Source organism: Phaenicophaeus curvirostris, chromosome 4 (genome assembly GCF_032191515.1).
Source record: "Phaenicophaeus curvirostris isolate KB17595 chromosome 4, BPBGC_Pcur_1.0, whole genome shotgun sequence".
In the NCBI taxonomy this organism is placed as follows: Eukaryota; Metazoa; Chordata; class Aves; order Cuculiformes; family Cuculidae; genus Phaenicophaeus; species Phaenicophaeus curvirostris.
The window spans coordinates 78,245,445-78,266,170 of record NC_091395.1 but is presented as its reverse complement, the minus strand read 5'-3'; the positions used below and the strand labels follow the sequence as shown (position 1 = coordinate 78,266,170).

Below are 20,726 nucleotides of genomic sequence, written 5' to 3'. Positions count from 1 at the left end.
TCCAGACAGAAAGCACAACTGACAACCAAGTTGGCTTTGTGTTTGCTTGTGGCCTGGTCTTCATGATTCACAATTGTGTTTCATCTCGTATCAGTCAAATAACTGGAGCGTGTCTGGAGAAAACACACCAGACCGAGCCTTGGAACAGGAACTTTGGCTTAAAGAAAGTCATCTTCTAGCCGAGTGTGGAGAACGTTTGGGAGCCAAGTGAGGTTGGGGAGTAGATGGGTAGCAGGGGTGGGAGAAGGTCCTGATTATGGCCTCAAGCTCCGCCAGGGGAGGTTCAGGCTGAACATTAGGAAAAAATTTTTCATGGAAAGGGTGGTTGGGCAGTGTCCGAGGCTGCCCAGGGAGGGGGTTGAGTCCCCTTCCCTGGAGGGGTTTAAGGGATGGGTGGACGAGGTGCTGAGGGACATGGGTTAGTGATTGATGGGAATGGTTGGACTCGATGATCCTGGGGGTCTCTTCCAAGCTGGTGATTCTATGATTTCCCTCTGATGAGCTGTGTGATGCTGCTGGTGGCACTCGACACCTCCTCCAAGGCTGCGAGACCCTCTGTGGGTGGGATGGGTCTCTGGGAAAGGGTCTAAGCACCCAAGGGTGGGTTTGTAGCCCACCTAGTGGTGGGTACAGACCTAATTCATGGGCTGGGAGCAGGCGTGAAGGATTGGAGGGTGTTTTCTGGTGGCAGAGGTTATGTAGATGTTGCTTTAGATACAGGCTAAGACCCCAGAGAGGGTTTTCCTGACCCACAACAAAAGATGGATGTGCACCATCGATATGTCCTTAACAAAGATGGGGCAGTGATGAGGGGACTGGTTTGGCTTCTGCAGCTCAATCTCTAAGGTCAATATGAGCCACAAAGTGAGCTCATGGCCCAGAAACCCCCCATGTCCTGGGCTGCATCCAGAGCCGCGTGGCCACCAGGGCCAGGGAGGGGATCCTGCCCCTCTGCTCCACTCTCTGAGACCCACCTGGAGTCCTGGGTCCAGCTCTGGAGTCCTCAGCACAGGGAGGACATGGAACTAGTGGAATGAGTCTAGAGGAGGCTGTGGAGATGTTGTGAGAGCTGGAGAACTTCCTGTACGAGGCTGAGAGAGTTGGGGTTGTTCATCCTGGAGAAGAGAAGGCTCTGGGGAGACCTTAGAGCAGGTTCCAGTAGGGAAAGGGGCTCCAGGAGAGCTGAGGAGGGACTTTTTTTCCAAGGGCCTGGGTTGGCAGGATGAAGGGAATGGCTTTAATTTGGAGAGGGGAAGAGTTAGATGAGATCTTAGAGAGAAATTCCTCAGGATGAGGAGGCCCTGGCCCAGGTTGCCCAGAGCAGTGGTGGCTGCCCCATCCCTGGAGGTGTTGAAGGCCAGGTTGGATGGGGCTTGGAGCCCCTGATCCAGTGGGAGGTGTCCCTGCCCATGGCAGGAGTGGGACTGGGTGGGCTTTGCGGTCCCTTCCCACCCGAACCATTCCATGACTCTAAGAACTGTTGTGATGCTGCTCTCCTAGACCTTGCAGGGACTTTGCTCATATTGGCCTTCTGGGGACAATACAGTGTGAATGGGGACAAACGGACACTTTTATGGAGGTGTATGCAGCATCTACTGCTCAGGGGCTGCTCCTCAGCGGTGTTGGGGCTGCATGGGGTCTGCAGAGGTCCCTGTAGATGCCTGGGTTGTGTTGGAAGCAGGAGAGAGACAGGGGGGTGGAGGTGGATGGACCCCAACTGCTCCCTGGGGCAGTCTGAAGACTCTTGAAAGCATCTGCAACCTCAAAAGGATTTTGAGGCTCTGGAGCAAGTCCAGAGAAGAGCAATGAAGCTGGTGAGGGGACTGGAGAAGAAGAGGAGCGGCTGAGAGAGCTGGGGGGGTTTATCCTGGAGAAGAGGAGGCTGAGGGGAGACCTCATTGCTCTCTACAACTCCCTGAGAGGAGGTTGTGGAGAGGAGGGAGCTGGGCTCTTCTCCCAAGGGACAGGGGACAGGACGAGAGGGAATGGCCTCAAGCTCCACCAGAGGAGGGTCAGGCTGGACAGCAGGAAAAAATATTTCCCAGAAAGTGTGATTGGTCCCTGTCCAAGGCTGCCCAGGGAGGGGGTTGAGTCCCCTTCCCTGGAGGGGTTTAAGGGCCGGGTGGACGAGGTGCTGAGGGACATTGGTTAGTGATTGATGGGAATGGTTGGACTCCATGATCCTGGGGGTCTTTTCCAACCTGGTGATTCTATGATTCTATGATTCAAATCAAACCTAAGGAACAGGAGGTGAGAGGATGAGAGGGGGGAGAAGGACCAAGCCATGATAGCTCTGCTGCAGCAGTTTTGGGGTGGAAGATGTTGATGTTTCTTTACCGAAACAAACATTTTGCGAACAAAACTCCCTGCGATGACTTGAATTCTTCACTTGGTCCCCAGGTCAGTTCTTCTCTGTTTGTTTGTTTGCCTTTCACTTTTGCCCTTTGTTTGGGGAGTGGAGGAGGAGGAGGGAGCTTGTTCCTGGAAAGCCAACCCCGAATTCCCACCATCTCCCTCCCTAACCTCTACATTTTGGCCCTGGGTGATGTTCTTCCCATGCTCCCCCTCTCCTGGACAAGAGTTGAGGTGACTTTTGCTTAGGTGGTCTGACACCCTGTAGCCACCAGGGTTCCTCCACCCTCCTCTGCTCCCCTCTGGGGCCACATTTGGAGGATGAAGGAGGAGTCCCACTCTGTTGACACCATCCTACCCCTTCTCCCTGGAAAAGGTGGTGGATCCCAGGCCAAGAACCCGTGCCCGGGGCCACAACCTGCGTCCCGCTTGCTCTTCCAGTGGTGACCTTGGAATCAGGAGCCAGGATTGTTCCTACCCATGCGATGTGTGCAGGGGCGTGTTTCATTGTGTGGCTCCAAAGCCTTTCTCCCTCCTTGCCAAGCCTGGCTTTGGTCCCTCCTCTGATGGACGCCTGGAACAAAGGATCTCTGTGTTGTCCTCCTCTGAAAGAGAGAAAACAAAGAGACACCACCCCCCTCTGCTCTGAGGTTGCTGATGGTGGTGTCCATCTCATCCAAGTGGGGTGAGGAGTTCAGCCCGAGGGCTGTTTGAAACAAGGCTCCGTGCACAGGATCTGCAAACATCGTGGTTACCAAATGTGAGGAGAAGAAGCTCCTAAAGCTTGCGGAAAAGCCATTTTTTCTGCTGCAAGGTCTCCTGGGTTGAATCTTTCTGGTTTCCTTCTCTGGGAGATGCACATGGAGAGGGGCTTGGCAAGGGCTGAGGGTGCACGAGCGGCTGTGGGTTCTCTTGGGTGACCCAGCTTTGGATCTGTCCCTACCCCTACCTGCTCCTCACCTGCAGCCTCCTCTTGTTCTCCATGCCCTTACCTGGGTCCTCAGCATGAGGGGAGCAGAGCAGGAAGGACAGCCATGAGGTCCTTCTGGAGCCCCAAACAATGGGCTGATGTGAGCAGGTATGTCCCCATGAGGCCAGGCTGGGAGAGCTGGAGTTGTTCATCCTGGAGAAGAGGAGGCTCCAGGGAGACCTTCAAGGAACTTCCACTATGGAAATGGGCTCCAGGAAAGCTGGGGAGGGGCTCTTGGTCAAGGAGGGCAGAGACAGGATGATGGGAACGGTTTTGAGCTGTAAGAGGGGAGATGGAGATGAGATCTTAGGGAGAAATGTTCTCCTGGGAGGGTGGGGAGGCTCTGGCCCAGGTTGCCCAGAGCAGTGGTGGTTTCCCCATCCCTGGAGGGGTTCAAGGCCAGGTTGGATGGAGCCCAAGGAGCTCCAAGGACCCCCTGATCCAGTGGGAGTGTCCCGGTCCATGGCAGGTGGTTGGAACTGGGTGGGCTTTGAGGTCCCTTCCAACCCAAACTATTCCATGAGCCTAAGATAGATGATAACCCAATCCCTGCTCTTGTGCCGTGGATGCTTTGTCCAAGGAGGCTTCAACCTTGCAACCCAGAAGAAGTGGAAGGCAGCGCTGTTTGGGTTCATTCATTTTATTTCTTCTAATTTGTGCTTTTGCTGATGTCTATTCACCATGGTTCCTCTAACGCCATTAATAACCAAACACTTTAATTTGTAGCTTGCAGAAGGTATGACCAGCTCGGCATTAATTAACATCCCAGCTTCTCGGGCCCAGGCTCATGTATGTATCGCTTCATTTCTAACTTAACTTGCTTGATTAATTGTTTTTATGAATGACATTTGTGCATTTTATACTCAGATAAAGCTGAGTGGGGGCAGCTGCCTCACCAGAAAGGCAGGAGGGAAACCAGAGGGACGTGGACAGGCTGGAGAAGTGGGGCTGGGAGAACCTCAGGAGGTTCAACCAGGCCAAGTTCAAGGTCCTGCACCTAGATTGGGGCAATCTGTGCTTTCAATACAGGATGGGGGATGATTGGGAGCAGCCCTGAGGAGAGGGACTTGGTGCTGGGGGAGGAGAAGCTCAACAGGAGCCACCAATGTGCGCTCACAGCCCATAAACCCCCCGTGTCCTGGGCTGCATCCAGAGCCACGTGGCCACCAGGGCCAGGGAGGGGATCCTGCCCCTCTGCTCCACTCTGGGAGACCCACCTGGAGTCCTGGGTCCAGCTCTGGAGTCCTCAGCACAGGGAGGACATGGAGCTGGTGGGGTGAGTCCAGAGGAGGCCATGGGGATGATGTGAGGGTGTAGAACATCCCGTACAAGGCCAGGCTGAGAGAGTTGGGGTTGTTCAGCCTGGAGAAGGCTGCAGGGAGACCTTTTAATGACCTTCCAGTACCTGAAGGGGCTCCAGGGAAGCTGAGAAGAGACTGTTTACAAAGGCTTGGAGTGACAGGACGAGGGGCAATGGGGATAAACTGGAGAGCAGCAGAGTTAAACTGGACATAAGGAGGAATTTCTTCACAATGAGGGTGGGGAGGCCCTGGCCCAGGTTGCCCAGAGCAGTGGTGGCTGCCCCATCCCTGGAGGTGTCCAAGGCCAGGTTGGATGGGGCTTGGAGCCCCTGATCCAGTGGGAGGTGTCCCTGCCCATGGCAGGGAGTTGTAACTGGATGATCTTTGAGGTCCCTTCCAACCCAACCCATTCTATGATTCCATGATTCTATACAACACCAAGGAACCACCAGATGACACGTTTCCAGCCTCACCCCAGCCAACAAAGAAAAGAAGTCAAAATCTGTAAACAATTTGGAGTAATTGGTGTGTTGCTGCGTGTGCGAGTTCCCAATCACAGCACATATTTTACGGCTTATCCTGTTACTGTTAGTTGGAAGGGCTCGTGGTGTTGGATATCTGCTCCTGCAAACAGTCGCCAACCCACTCTGCGTTCCTGACATTGTTTTTTCTCCCGATGCTTCGTGCATGCTTGAGGAACATCCCATGGTGCTGCCATGGGTGGTAGGTGAAAGCTCTCCCAGGCCAATCTGCATGGCAAGGTGTGTTTCCACCAGCAAAGTTCGCAGGAGAAAGCATCTCCAGATACTGGACTGAGTGTTTATGAGGCCACACGTCAAATCCTGGGGTCAGTTTTGGGCCCCTCACCACAAGAAGGACGTTGAGGGGCTGGAGCGAGTCCAGAGAAGGGAACGGAGCTGGGGAAGGGGCTGGAGAAGAAGAGGAGCGGCTGAGAGAGCTGGGGGGGTTTATCCTGGAGAAGAGGAGGCTGAGGGGAGACCTCATTGCTCTCTGCAACTCCCTGAGAGGAGGTTGTGGAGAGGAGGGAGCTGGGCTCTTCTCCCAAGGGACAGGGGACAGGACGAGAGGGAATGGCCTCAAGCTCCACCAGGGGAGGTTCAGGCTGCACATCAGAAAGAAATTTTTCCCAGCAAGGGTGATTGGTCCCTGTCGGAGGCTGCCCAGGGAGGGGGTTGAGTCCCCTTCCCTGGAGGGGTTTAAGGGCCGGGTGGACGAGGTGCTGAGGGACATGGGTTAGTGATTGATGGGAATGGTTGGACTCCATGATCCAGTGGGTCTCTTCCAACCTGGTTATTCTGTGATTCCATGATTAGAATGATTCTATGATTCTATGATCTCCTGCAAAAGTGTGGTAGGAAACAGCTGGGGAGCTGTGTCTATAAATGTCCAAGGGGTCTTGACAGGCTGGAAGAGTTGGAGTTCTTTAGCCCAACAAGAATGGTGACCCCTTGCTCGTAGGGGAGCTCATGGTGTGGTGGCTTCTCTTTCTACCTCTACTTGTACCTGGGAACACGTACTGCTGGGTGGGAGGTCTTGCTGCTGAGTAGGACAATGTCAGTTGACAAAGATGATGCGAGGGCTGGAGCATCTCCCGTCTGAGACCAGGCTGAGAGAGCTTGGGTTGTTCAGCCTGGAGAAGAGATGGCTCTGAGAAAACCTTGGAGCAGCTTCCAGTGCAGGAAGGGGCTCCAGGAGAGCTGGGGAGGGGCTCTTGGTCAGGGAGGGCAGGGATAGGATGAGGGGAATGGTTTTGAGCAGCAAGAGGGGAGATTGAGATGAGATCTTGGGGAGAAATGTTCTCCTGGGATGGTGGGGAGGCCCTGGCCCAGGTTGCCCAGAGCAGGGGTGGCTGCTCCATCCCTGGAGGGGTTCAAGGCCAGGTTGGATGGGGCTGGGAGCCCCTGATCCCGTGGGAGGTGTCCCTGCCCATGGCAGGAGTGGAACTGGGTAGGCTTTGAGGTCCCTTCTGACCCAAACCATTTGTCTCCTTTTTCTTTTCCCTTCCCTCCCTTCTCTGATAAGATCAGTAGAAATTAGAACTTTCTAACCAAATTCTTTGTCTTTGGGCTGCAGAAGATACCGTGGGTAAGTTGTCACGTTAGCTTAAGTGCTTTCTTAGTCACTCAATACCTGTGGAATGTCCTAGTGAAGCCCTGGTGGTCAGAGTTGGACCTTTAGAAACAATAAAAATGGGGAAGGGATGAAAGGCAAAATTTCTTTTTATTTTAACACAAAGGGAGGCACCAGAGTTAATTGATGTAGTAATTCTGTTAAAAACAATGTCAACTCGCATCCCAGAAACCCCCCGTGTCCTGGGCTGCATCCAGAGCCGCGTGGCCACCAGGGCCAAGGAGGGGATCCTGCCCCTCTGCTCCGCTCTGGGAGACCCACCTGGAGTCCTGGGTCCAGCTCTGGAGTCCTCAGCACAGGGAGGACATGGAGCTGGTGGAGCGAGTCCAGAGGAGGCCACGGAGATGATGTGAGGGCTGGAGAACCTCCCGTAGGAGGCTGAGAGAGTTGGGGTTGTTCATCCTGGAGAAGAGAAGGCTCTGGGGAGACCTTAGAGTAGCTTCCAATATCTGAAGAAGCTCTGAGAAAGCTGGGGAGGGACTTTTCCCAAGGGCCTGGAGTGATAGGATGATGGGGAATGGCTTTAAATTCAAAGGGGGAAGAGTTAGATGAGATATTGGGAAGAAATTCTTCATGCTGAGGGTGGGGAGGCCCTGGCCCAGGTTGCCCAGAGCAGTAGTGGCTGCCCCATCCCTGGAGGTGCTTAAGGCCAGGTTGGATGGAGCTTGGAGCAACCTGATCCCGTGGGAGGTGTCCCTGCCCATGGTAGGAGGTTGGAATTTGATGATCTTTGAGGTCCCTTCCAACCCAATCCATTCAATGATTCTATGAAACCAGAGAGTGAGGAGCTGCAGGTTGGGTTCACGCTAGCTTCATCACCTCTGCAGGTCAGAAACCCGCAGAGCAGGTCACCTCTAGCAATTATGGGACATTCTTCTGTCATTGATCACTGGGCTTTGCTCATGGAGATGTCTAACCTTGGTATCCCTTGTTGCCAGGAGGAAGAATTCATTGACTGGTGGAGCAAGTTCTATGCGTCCACAGGAGAGAGAGAAAAATGTGGCTGCTATTTGGAGAAGGGCTTTGACACCTTGAAGGTAAGTGGCCGTGGCTGGTTCTGGCTTATTGAACCTTCTCATTCCATGGTGTTTTTTCACGTGTTTTGATTCTTTTTGAGTGTTTAGGCTTTAATAGGAGATGGGAAACTGCTCTGAAAAGGATTTGGGACCACCAAGTAAAGCCAGAGGGAGGAGCGATGGAGATGGTCTATTAGAAGAAGGGTTAAAATTAACACAGGAGCCCAAAGGGGATTAAAACAGAGGGGAGACCTTGCCTGTCTGAAGGAAAATGCTCGCAGCAGGATCTCTTTGGCTCATGAAAAACCTTCTGTGAGACCTTGGCTTAGTCTGGGTCCTCCACAACGAGCTGTTATTTGTTGTAGGGCTACCAAAGGTCTGTTCTCCATCTCTGTCCTAGAAGGTTGACAAGTCGCAGGACTCTGTCCCTGTGGGTGGTATTTAGTCCTGGGTGAGGAGCTTGGGTCAAGGCTTGTCCCAGATGGATGAGGACCTGCTGCTGGTCCCCTTCTGGCCAGGAGCAGTCCCTGTCCTCACCCCGGTCTCTCCCTCCCCAGGTCTACGAGACAGAGCTGGAGAATGTGGAGGACTTCGAGCATCTCTCCGACTTCTGCCACACCTTTAAGCTGTATCGCGGCCGCTCGCAGGACTCCAACGACGACCCCTCAGTCGTGGGGGAGTTCAAGGTGTGGTGGCCTCTGTTTCTACCTCTACTCATGCCTGGGAACACGTGATGCTGGGTGGAAGGTCTTGTTGGTGAGGGGAATGATGCCAGCTGACGAAGATCTGAGGGCAGGAGCACCTCCCATACGAGGCCAATGACTCAAGAGTCATAGAGGGGTTTTCCAACCTTATAACGATTCGATGAGCCTATCAACCTTTGGGAGGCTCCTTCAAACCTCTTTAACTGCATGAAGGCTTGAAGGTCAGTGAAGCAGAAGATGTAAAGGACAAACCTGGTGGAGGAGCTCTGTGCAATCTTAAAACCATTTACATCGATGTTCAAGCAAAGGGTGAACAATACAGCGTTTTCCACCCTTCTGGCTTCCTCAACCATGAAGACCCTGGCAGGACATGGTCTGGTTTAGTAAACAGAAGAGAGTCCGGATCTGGGCTCTGTCCCTGGAGTAGTTGTAGATGCTCCATCCCTGGAAAGATCCAAGGCCAGCTTGGATGAGGTTCTGGGTAACGTGACTGAGATGAAGTGTCGATCGGCTGGAGGGTAGAGAGGCTCTGCAAAGGGATCTGAACAGGCTGGATCCATGGGCTCAGACCAACGGGATGAGGGTTAATGAGGCCAAACGCCGAGTCCTGCACTTGGGGCACAACAACCCTGAGCAGCTCCAGACTAGGAGAAGCCTGGCTGGAAAGCTGCCTGGAGGAGAAGGACCTGGGGGTGTTGGTTGAACAGGAGCCAGCAGGGGCCCAGGGGGCCAAGAAGGCCAATGGCATCTTGGCTTGGATCAGACCCGGCGTGGCCAGCAGGGCCAGGGAGGTTCTTCTCCCTCTGGCCTCGGCCCTGGGGAGACCGCTCCTCGAATCCTGGGGTCAGTTCTGGGCCCCTCCCCACAAGAAGGATGTTGAGGCTCTGGAGTGAGTCCAGAGAAGAGCAACGAAGCTGGTGAGGGGGCTGGAGAAGAAGAGGAGCGTCTGAGAGAGCTGGGGGGGGTTATCCTGGAGAAGAGGAGGCTGAGGGGAGACCTCATTGCTCTCTGCAACTCCCTGAGAGGAGGTTGTGGAGAGGAGGGAGCTGGGCTCTTCTCCCAAGGGACAGGGGACAGGACGAGAGGGAATGGCCTCAAGCTCCACCAGGGGAGGGTCAGGCTGGACATTAGGAAAAAGTTCTTCACAGAAAGGGTGATTGGTCCCTGTCGGAGGCTGCCCAGGGAGGGGGTTGAGTCCCCTTCCCTGGAGGTGTTCAAGGGCCGGGTGGACGAGGTGCTGAGGGACATGGGTTAGTGATTGATGGGAATGGTTGGACTCCATGATCCAGTGGGTCTCTTGCAACCTGGTTATTCTATGATTCTATGATTCTATGATTCTATGGGAATGGTTGGACTTGATGATCCTGGGGGTCTTTTCCAACCTGGTGATATGATTCTATGATTCTATGTTCCTGCTCATGTCATGAAGGCTGGACTAGATGGGGCCTTTGAAGGTCCCTTCTAGCCCCACCTGTTCTTTGGTTCTGTGATTCTATGAAACCATCCAGGCCGGTGTTGCACACCTGCTCACATGAGAGCCATCTGCACGGGTGGGTGAGCAGGTACAGCTGAAGATGTCTTTCCTTCACAGGGCTCGTTCAAGATTTACCCTCTCCCCGATGACCCGCGAATCCCGGTGCCACCCCGGCAGTTCCACCAGCTGCCAGCCAGAGGACCCCAGGAGTGTCTTGTCAGGGTCTACATCATCCGGGCCTTCGACCTCCAGCCCAAGGACGCCAATGGGAAGGTAACCACGTGAGGAAAGCGCTGGTGAACCTCGGTGTGGGTGGGATCTTTCAACAGGTCAACCCTAATTGATTAAAAGCAGGAGCATCTCTGAGGCCAGGCTGAGAAAGTTGGGGTTGCTCAATCTGGAGAAGAGAAGGCTCCAGGGAGACCTTACAGCAGCTTCCAGGGGCTCCGGGAGAGCTGGAGAGGGGCTCTTGATCAGAGATTGCAGGGATAGGACTAGGAGAATGGTTTTGAGCTCAAAGAGGTGACATGGAGATGAGATCTTAGAGAGAAATTTTCTCCTGTGAGGGGTGGGGAAGCCCTGGCCCAAGTTTCCTAGGGAAGTCATGGCTGCCCCATCCCTGGAGTTGTCCAAGGCCAGGTTGGATGGGGCTTGGAGCAACGATCCAGTGGGAGGTGTGCCTGCCCATGGCAGGGGGTGGTGAGATGTCCATGCAGGGCATCTGCTCGTCTTTTAAACACCTCCAGGGATGGTGACTCAACCACCTCCCTGGGCAGCCTCTGAAGAAATTCCTCCTTGCACCCAACCCAAATCTCCCCTGGAGCACCTTGAGGCCGCTCAATGGTCTCCAGGGTCTTTTCCAACCAAATGATTGTAAGAGTCTATGATTTTTCCATCCCGTTGGCTTCTCAAAAGCTTGGATCTTGTCCCACATTGCTAAACTCTCCTTTGGTCATCCTCAACGAAGAATTGCAGTGCATGCAGCTCTTGGGAGTGGTCACAGATGTGGATTAAGGAGTTAATTGTCAGAATGTCCTCTCCTTGAAATTAGATGGATGTCCGGGGCAATGGAAGTTCCTGCTTGCTGGGACAAAGGGAGGGAGAGTTGTTCCTTCACCGTCCATATTGCTGTGTGATGACTCTTTCTTGCATGTCTTTTCATTCCCATCTTCAGTGCGATCCCTACGTGAAGGTTTCAGTGGGGAAGAAGTCTGTGAACGACCAAGAAAATTACATCCCCTGCACGCTGGAGCCGGTCTTCGGAAAGTAAGTTTGGATTCAGGTTGGAGTCCAGGTGCTTCTTCATGTGCTGTTGAGGGATTTGAAATCTGGAGTCCTCAACACAGCAAGAACATGGAGCTGTTGGAGTGAGTCCATACGAGATGATCTAAGGGCTGGAGAACCTCCCGTAAGAGGCCAGGGAGAGAGCTGGGGTTGTTCAGCCTGGAGAAAAGAAGGCTCCAAGGAGACCTTAAAGCAGGTTCCAGTAGGGAAAGGGGCTCCAGGAGGGTTGGGGAGGGGCTCTGGATGAGGGAGGGCAGGGACAGGATGAAGGGAACAGTTTTGAGCTGCAAGAGGGGAGATGGAGATGAGATCTTAGGGAGAAATGTTCTCCTGGGAGGGTGGGGAGGCCCTGGCCCAGGCTGCCCAGAGCAGGGGTGGCTGCCCCATCCCTGGAGGGGTTCAAGGCCAGGTTGGATGGGGCTTGGAGCCCCTGATCCAGTGGGAGGTGTCCCTGCCCATGGCAGGAGGTGGAATTGGATGAGCTTTGAGGTCCCTTCCAACCCAACCCATTCTGTGATTCTATGATTCTGCGATCATTGAGTCCAACCATCCCTGTCCCCTGCTAAACCAGACCCCTGAGTACATCATCTACCCATCTTTTACACCCCTCCAGGGGTGGAGGCCCCACCACCTCCTTGGGCAGCCTCTGCCAGGGCCTGAGAAACCTTTCTGTGAAGAAATTTTTCCTGATGTCTAATCTGAACCTGCCAAAGATGGGGGGCAGCCACAGCTTCTCTGGGCAACCTGGACCAGGGCCTCCCCACCCTCATTGTGAAGAATTTCTTCCTAATGTCCAATCTAAATCTTCCCCTTCCAATTTAAAGACATTCCCCTCATCTTGTCACTCCAGGCCCTTCTAAAAGGTCCCTCCCCAGCTTTCCTGGAGCTCCTTTCCCTACTGGAAGCTGCTCTAAGGTCTCCCCAAAGCCTTCTCATCTCCTGAACAACCCCAAGTCAATCAGCCTTGCCTCATACGGGAGGTTCTCCAGCCCTCACATCATCTCTGTGGCCTCTTCTGGACTCGCTCCACCAGCTCCATGTCCTCCCTGTGCTGAGGACTCCAGAGCTGGACCCAGGACTCCAGGTGGGTCTCCCAGAGCGGAGCAGAGGGGCAGGATCCCCTCCCTGGCCCTGGTGGCCATGCGGCTCTGGATGCAGCCCAGGACATGGGAGGTTTCTGGGCTCTGAGTGCACGTTTGCGGCTCACAGATCTTTTCCAACCAAACGATTCTATGACCCAAGAAGAGGGAGCCGTGCTCCGTGGTGGGCCAGGACCTCCTGCCCTGGTGCAGAGCCCACAGCCTGGGGAGCTCTCCTGAGCAGGACAAGTTCTCCTTCTCCGAGCCTGGCTCCTGGCCAGAGACCCGTCTAGACAGCGCGCTGCACCTCCCACCCGCTCTTTAAAGCGAGATGTAAAACCAAGGTCCTGGCTGCTGGTGGCTATTAAACCTCTGGTTTCATGAGCTTCTTGCTGGGCGCCTGGCTGCCGTCCAGCTCCGGCTAATTACTTTCTGCTGACGCCGGGTCCTCCCGTGCTTTTAATTGGTGGCATAATTGCTGACTTCCCCTCCTTAAAAGCTGCTGCGTGGTGGGTGCTGGCAGTGGGAATGGGCATCGTGTTTCTCCCCGGTGTCTCCTGCCTTTCAGCAGCAGGTGGAGGGATTCCTGGTGGTGCTGGGGGAGAGACATGGACCATCCTGCTCACCCAGCTGTGCCACCTTCCTCATTGCTGACCTCTATGAGCGCCATCTCAGTCTGGGTCGGGGTGGTGGGTGTTCAAGGCCAGGTTGGATGGGGCTTGGAGCAACCTGATCCAGTGGGAGGTGTCCCTGCCCATGGCAGGAGGTGGAACTGGATGGTCTTTGAGGTCCCTCCCAACACAAACCATTCCATGGTTCCATGATTCTCACTTGCTGTCAGTCAGAACCCCAGATCCCATCCCTGGAGGTGTTCAAGGCCAGGTTGATGGGGCTTGGAGCAACCTGATCCAATGGGAGGTGTTCCTGCGTGGCAGAAGTTTGGAACTGGGTGGGCTTTGAGGTCCCTTCTGACCCAAACCATTTTATGAGTCTATGAAATGCATTTAGGACCAGGAAGAGAGGAGAAGGGGGCTTTGGGGGTCAATCTCATGCTGAGCAGAGGCTTGTCCCATGCAGGCTTAACGCTGGTTTTGGACATTGGTTCTTTGGGCTTAAAGGGGGGAGGATTTTCCAAAGCTGTCATGGTGGACGCCGTGGTGTTGGGCTGATGGTTGGACTTGATGATCTTTGAGCTCTTTTCCAACCTCAGTGGTTCTATGGTTCTGTATAGAATCACAGAATCATAGAATCACCAGGTTGGAAAAGACCCATCGGATCATCGAGTCCAACCATTCTTATCAAATACTATCCATAAGCTGAGCCAGGACAAGACAGCAGCAGCAGCATGGGACCAGCCCAGCATCGATGCTGTCCTTCCTGGCACTGGTTTGTTGGGATGGGTTGTAGATCTTCTTCCCATGGGCCATTCAACAGCCTGAACCTCCATCTCCTTGCTATTTCTTCTTCCTGTTGCGTAGGATGTTTGAGCTGAGCTGCACTCTGCCCCTGGAGAAGGACTTGAAGATCACGCTCTACGACTATGACCTCCTGTCGAAGGATGAGAAGATTGGGGAGACCGTCATAGACCTGGAGAACCGGTTCCTGTCAAAATACGGGGCACGCTGTGGCCTCCCCCAAACATACTGCGTGTAGGTTCCTCTGTGGGCTCAGGCAGTGAGGAGTCACCAAGACTGAGGTGCCGAGCTGGCTGTGGGGACCTGGGTGATGTCTCAGCCCATGGCTCTGCTGGCCCAGGAGAACCTGGGCAGTGTTGAGCTTCGCAGCAGAGACGTATCTAGAGAGACAGGTTCACTGTAGAGGAGAAGCTCCAAATTTGAGGGTCTTCTCTGAGCCTGGGCTCTCCTCCAGAAGTGTGAAAGCCTTCAAATAACAGGTGGAAGCTTGGGGAGATGTTGTTCTGTCCCTGATCCCCCTTGAGCACACAGTGATGGGGGCATCTCCCACGCACAGGACCACCTGAAGGGTGACATGGTGGGGCTTTGTGGGGGCCCAGGTTACACCAGCCCTGCAAACTGGGGCTGGGTGGGTTGTGGGATCTGCAGCCGGTGACCGCAGACTGAGAGCTACACCATCTTAAGACCAGAACTCTTTGGTGTAACTCCACTGTGTCCTTCTTGAGGCTGGAAGATGGTTTGTCACCTGCCAAGCTGTTGTTTTCCATCCTCTTTGGTTTCAGCTCTGGACCCAACCAGTGGCGAGACCAACTCCGTCCTTCCCAGCTGCTTCACCTCTTCTCCCTGCAACACAACTACAAGGCTCCAACCTACAAGTCTGACCGGGTCATCTTCAGGGAGCAAGAGTACATCCTCTCCGAACTGGGTATGGTACCGGAGTTGCTTTCAGGTAGAAAACAAGTTTTCCTTATCCAGAGCAAGGGGTGGAGTTGGAGGTCATAACCATGCTGGGACAATCCCAAACCAAGGCTGGGTGGGGAATGGCTTGGGAGCAGCCCTGAGGAGAAGGACTTGGTGCTGGGGGAGGAGAAGCTCAACAGGAGCCACCAACGTGCACTCACAGCCCAGAAACCCCCCGTGTCCCGGGCTGCATCCAGAGCCGCGTGGCCACCAGGGCCAGGGAGGGGATCCTGCCCCTCTGCTCTGCTCTGGGAGACCCACCTGGAGTCCTGGGTCCAGCTCTGGAGTCCTCAGCACAGGGAGGACATGGAGCTGATGGAGCGAGTCCAGAGGAGACCATGGAGATGATGTGAGGCCTGGAGAACTTCCCGTACGAGGCCAGACTGAGAGAGTTGGAGTTTTTCAGCCTGGAGAAAAGAAGGCTCTGAGGAGAAAAGGGGATCCAGTAGGGAAGGAGGCTCCATGAAAGCTGGAGAGGGGCTCTTGATCAGGGAGGGCAGGAACAGGACAAGGGGAACCGTTTTGATCTGAAAGAGAGGAGATTTAGATGAGATCTTAGGGAGAAATCTTTTCCTGTGAGGATGGGGAGGCGCTGACCCAGGTTGCTAAGAGATGTCTTGGATGCTCCATCCCTGGAGGTGTTGAAGGCCAGGTTGGATGGGGCTTGGAGCAACGTGATGCAGTGGGAGGTGTCCCTGCCCATGCCAGGTGTGGAACTGGATGGTCTTTGAGGTCCCTTCCAACCCAAACTGTTCTGTGGTTCTATGATTCTCTCCCATGATGGGGTTTATTTTGAATACCAGGCGTGGGTGATGGACCTGACCTCCTCACCTTCCTGTCCAGGTTGGTTGTGTCTCTTTCCCAAGCCTGGATCTGCCCCTGAGGCTGCGGGTCATGGCTGGATCTGCTCCCTGCACTAACTCTGAACCTAGACCTGCAATCCAGGTCTCATTAACCTCAGCCTTGAGGACCTGCCCGTTGCTGCTCGAGGGAAACCAACCACATGCAAGCTAGGACCACCGAAGGCCATCGCACCCAGAGCCTGATCTTCCAGCTGCTTCTTGGGCTGGAGGAGCAGTTGAGCAGTTTGTGTCTCTGCATTTTGGAGCTGGAGGCACTAGAGGGAGACAATATCATACACACAGAGCCAAGATTATTTCACCAGGGTTGAGGTGTGCTCCAGCTGCAAGTGTCACCTCCCCCAGAGCCAGCACGGAGGAAACAGCAGCAAGTGTTGAGGATGCACAAAACCCCCAACACTGACATCTGCAAGAGGGAATCATGGAATGGGTTGGGATGGAAGGGACCTCAAAGCCCATCCAGTTCCATCCCCTGCCGTGGGTAGCAACACCTCCCACTGGACCAGGGTCTCCAAGCCCCATCCAGCCTGGCCTTGAACCCCTCCAGGGATGGGGCAGCCACTGCTTCCCTGGGCAACCTGGGCCAGGGCCTCCTCACCCTCAGAGTGAAGAATTTCTTCCTAATGTCTCATCTCAGTCCTCTCCTCTCCAGTTTAAAGCCATTCCCTTCATCCTGTTACTCCAGGCCCTGGGAAAATGTCCCTTCCCAGCATTCCTGGAGCCCCTTTCCCTACTGGAAGCTGCTCTAAGGTCTCCCCAGAGCCTTCTTTTCTCCAGGATGAACACCCCCAACTCTCTCAGCCTCCTACGGGATGTTCTCCAGCCCTCACATCATCTCCGTGGCCTCCTCTGGACTCACCCCACCAGCTCGATGTCCTCCCTGTGCTGAGTACTCCAGAGCTGGACCCAGGACTCCAGGTGGGTCTCCCCGAGCGGAGCAGAGGGGCAGGATCCCCTCCCTGGCCCTGGTGGCCACGCGGCTCTGGATGCAGCCCAGGACACGGGGGGTTTCTGGGCTGCGAGCGCACGTTGTGGCTCCTGTGGAGCTTCTCCTCCCCCAGCTCCCCAAGTCCTTCTCCTCAGGGCTGCTCCCAATCCTGTATTGGAACCACAGGTTGCCCTGACCCAGGTGTAGGATACCTCAAGCCTCACCTTGTTCCTGTCTCTCTGGAATCCTTGAGGGTAGAAAACTCTGCTTTAAAGCATGGAAGGGGTGTTTTGGCCCAGGAAGGACATGAAACTCCACTGGAAATAGCCCAGATTTGACCTTATTAAGGCCACTGATTAGGCAGAGGCATCAAAGAAGACTTGGTCTACAGAGGAATGAGACAAAACCAAAAGCAGCGTGGCCAGCAGGGAGAGGGAGGGGATTCTCCCCATCTACTCCACTCTTGTGAGACCTCCCACAAGACCAGGTTGCTCCAAGCCTCATCCAACTTGGCTTTGAATACCTGCAGGGATGGGGCAGCCACAGGTTCCTTGGACAACCTGGCTGAGCTTTCTCCTGCCTCTTCATCCAACTGACCACGCCAGGGCTGGTGGAGCCTGGTACCTTTCAGCCACGGTGTTTGGAGGCCACACACCTTCGGGAACCTTTGAAACTCAATGCTTTCCATAAATATTATTCCAGCCCCTGTGCTTTTCAGGTGATGGAGCTCAGCTCCTTCCTTGGCAAAAGCTTGAAGTGGTTAACGTTGACCAGATGGGCTCCTTCCCAAGCCGTGGAGACCTGGCGTGTGTCTGTGTGTGTGCACAGGAGAAAGAAAAAGCCCCTCTCTCAGAAAACAACAGACGTTGGGGTTGTGGAATAACAGTCTGGGGGCAGGGCTTGTAAAAGCTGCGCTCTCAGGTTTAATGGCTCGACTTTATCCCACCAGGTTCAGATCTGAGGTTGCTCGGCGAGCACAGCTGGTTTCCAGATCTCCTCGAGGTCAAGCGTCAGACTTTGTTCTGGTTGTTTTGAACCGGTTGCCATTAAAGCAGGAGAAGGTGAAAGGCGGGGGCTGCGCCAAGCGGGGGAAGAACCCGCTGGTGTTAACACCTTGCCAGACCTCGGGGAAAACCTTTCCAGAGCGAGAGGCTGCAAGGAAGCTCTTGCTTCCCAACTCCTTCTTCTCCTCCTAAAGGGAGAGCCACAAATTTGTGCCTTGGTCCCCAGGATCAGGGTGAGGGATCAGTCCTGTGTTGGGTGTTATCTCATTCCAGCTGGGTGTTATCTCATTCCAGTTGGGTGTTGTTATCTCATTCCTATTGGGTGTTGTTATCTCATTCCAGTTGGGTGTTATCTCATTCCAGTTGGGTGTTATCTCATTCCTGTTGAGTGTTATCTCATTCCTGTTGGGTGTTGTTATCTCATTCCAGCTGGGTGTTATCTCATTCCAGCTGGGTGTTGTTATCTCGTTCCAGTTGGGTGTTATCTCATTCCTGTTGGGTGTTATCTCATTCCTCTGCAGACCAAGTCTTCTCTTGATGGTTGTCCATGGTGAAGTAGCCTTAACAAAGAGAAATTGCAGCTCCTGGGCTTGAGTTCCACTCGAGTTCCACCTCCTCCCTGGGCCAAAATCATGGAATCATCGAATCATGGAATGGTTTGGATTGGAAAAGACCTCAAAGATCATCTAGTTCCAATCCCCCTGCCATAGGCAGGGACACCTCCCGCTGGATCAGTTGCTCCAAGCCCCATCCAACCTGGCCTCAGAGTCCCAACCCCATGGCAGAGGGATTGGAACTAGATGATCTTTAAGGTCCTTTCAACCCAAACCACTCCATGATTCTATGACGGGCTGAGAGATTTTGGTTGTTCAGCCTGGAGAAGAGAAGGTTCTGAGGTGACCTTAGAGCAGCTTCTAGTAGGGAAAGGGGCTCCAGAGAAGCTAGGGAGGGGCTCTGGATCAGGGAGGGCAGGGATAGGATGAGGGGAATGGTTTTGAGCTGCAAGAGAGGAGATTGAGATGAGATCTTGGGGAGAAATGTTCTCCTGGGAGGGTGGGGAGGCCCTGGCCCAAATTACCCAGGGAAGTGGTGGCTGCCCCATTCCTAGAGGCATTCAAGGCCAGGCTGGATGGGGCTTGGAGCAACCAGATCCAGTGGGAGGTGTCCCTGCCCATGGCAGGGTGTGGAAATGGATGAGCTTTGAGGTTCCTTCCAGTCCAAATGACTCCATGACTCCACAGTTCTATGAAACCTCTGCGGGTGGGAATGGCAGCAGAGCAGCAGCATGGACTGGAGAGCTTCTGGGGACCCCACAGCCCAAATTGCTATGACTTTAGGGGACCTGAACCCTTGAGCAGAAGAAGCAAAGACTGGAAGACTAGACTAGACTTCAACTTGGTCCTTGCAATGCTATACTTACTGTGATTCGTGTGAGACTTGCAGGACACTCCCCAAATGTTCCTGTTCTGTTATTAGGTGATTTGTCCACATGTCCCACTGGGGATAGATTGTCCTGTCCCCACCTTGGAGGGTTTGTGATGGTGATGGATTTGTAAACAGAGGTTGTGCTCCTCCTGCTTCCTCTTGGCTGCAGGGAAGCAGGTTGGCTCATGCTTGCTCCCTCGTGGAGCTTCCCCCGGGAGGTCTGAATCCAGCCCTGCACATCTGTGGCCGTGGTGGAACCCTAATCTTTGTCTCCTCTATCACAGAGGACGGCAAACCCCTCAACCCCCACCTGGGTCCTGTGGAGGAGCGTCTCGCCCTGTACGTGCTGCGGAAGCAAGGGTTGGTGCCGGAGCATGTGGAGACAAGACGTCTTTACAGCCCTCTCCAGCCAGAGATTGAGCAGGTGGGTGGTGTGACGTGTCCATGAGCATCATCTCATCTCCATCTGGTGCTCGCCAGGTGGCTGGTTCGCTGCCGAGCTGTGATGGGAAAACTTGCCCCAGGAGATGGGCTGTTCCCAGGGATGGGACTCAGTCTGTGGGGCACAGAAGAGCACTGGCTAGTGATGGGATGTCCCATCCCTAGAGATGTTCATGGCCAAGCTGGATGAGGCTTTGAGCAGCCTGACCCAATGGGAGATGTCCTTGTCCACAGTGGGGGTTGGGATGGATGGGCTTCAGTTCTGGGCCCCTCAATCCAAGAAGGGTGTTGAGGGGCTGGAGTGAATCCAGAGAAGGGAACGGAGCTGGGGAAGGGGCTGGAGAACAAGGGTTCTGAGGAGCTGCTGAGGGACCTGTGGCCATTTAGCCTGTAGAAGAGGAGGCTGAGGGGAGACCTCATCACTTTGTGCAGCTCCTTGATAGGAGGTTGGAGTGAGGTGGGTGCTGGGCTCTTCTCCCAGGTGACACGTGATAGGATGAGAGGAAATGGCCTCAAGTTGCACCAGGACAGGTTCAGATTGGACATCAGGAGACATTTCTTCACTGAAAGGGTTCTCAGGCCCTGGCAGAGGCTGCCCAGGGAGGTGGTGGAGTCCCCATCCCTGGAGGGGTTTAAAAGCCGGGTAGATGAGGTGCTCAAGGCTCTGGTTCAGTAGTAGGCAGGGATGGTTGGACTCAATGATCTCAAAGGTCTTTTCCAACCAAGCCGTTCCATGATTATGAAACTCGTCTGGCTCTCGGGCTCTGCACTGGGCTCTCAGGTTGGGCTTTTAAAGTTTTCTGCTGAAATGGAAGCTTTCCTTGCCAAAGCGAGCAAACCTTAGGCCCCTCTGTCAGGCTGATTGTCCAAGGATGGGGTTTCTTTCCCCCCAACCCTTGAGACCGCCCCATGAAACATTTTATTGGCCCCCATCGGTGTTTTACAGTAAAAAAGACCACCTCAAAAACACTCCCCGAGGAGATTTCAGCTGCAAGGCTGCTGCTTTCTCCCTGGAAGGACTGTGTGAAAGTGGAATTTGATTCCCCTCTCCTCCTCCCATCCTCCACCCCCATGGTCAGAAACCCATAAACCAGCTGTGCAGCTGGTGACATGGTTTAGTGATTGATGGGAATGGTTGGACTCGATGATCCAGTGGGTCTCTTCCAACCTGGTGATTCTCTGATTCTATGAACTGGTGACACTGTGGCAAACGAGTGAGCTGCTTGCTTCTCCAAGACCTCCCGTGGACCTACACTTGAGATTGTCCCTCTGTAAGACAATGTGCCATGGAGAGAGTCAACTCTCTCATACTGAACATGAGCCAGTAGTGGCCCAGGTGGCCAAGAAGGCCAACATCATCCT

At 54.2% G+C, this 20,726-nt stretch overlaps 1 protein-coding gene across 6 annotated transcripts in view; it reads left to right on the top strand.

Annotated features, from left to right (window-relative positions):
- Positions 1-20,726, top strand: part of DYSF (dysferlin) — a 95,682-nt gene that overhangs the window by 51,628 nt on the left and 23,328 nt on the right. For 4 of the 6 annotated variants that reach the window (XM_069856599.1, XM_069856598.1, XM_069856597.1 and 1 more), the window contains 7 exons: positions 7,713-7,811; positions 8,348-8,476; positions 10,086-10,241; positions 11,143-11,234; positions 13,810-13,980; positions 14,529-14,671; positions 19,208-19,347. In XM_069856599.1, the coding sequence (XP_069712700.1) occupies positions 7,713-7,811; positions 8,348-8,476; positions 10,086-10,241; positions 11,143-11,234; positions 13,810-13,980; positions 14,529-14,671; positions 19,208-19,347 (930 nt within the window). Of the gene's footprint in view, positions 1-4,048; positions 4,112-7,712; positions 7,812-8,347; positions 8,477-10,085; positions 10,242-11,142; positions 11,235-13,809; positions 13,981-14,528; positions 14,672-19,207; positions 19,348-20,726 lie in introns of all 6 variants that reach the window. The other 2 variants (XM_069856594.1, XM_069856595.1) reach the window with 1 other exon arrangement.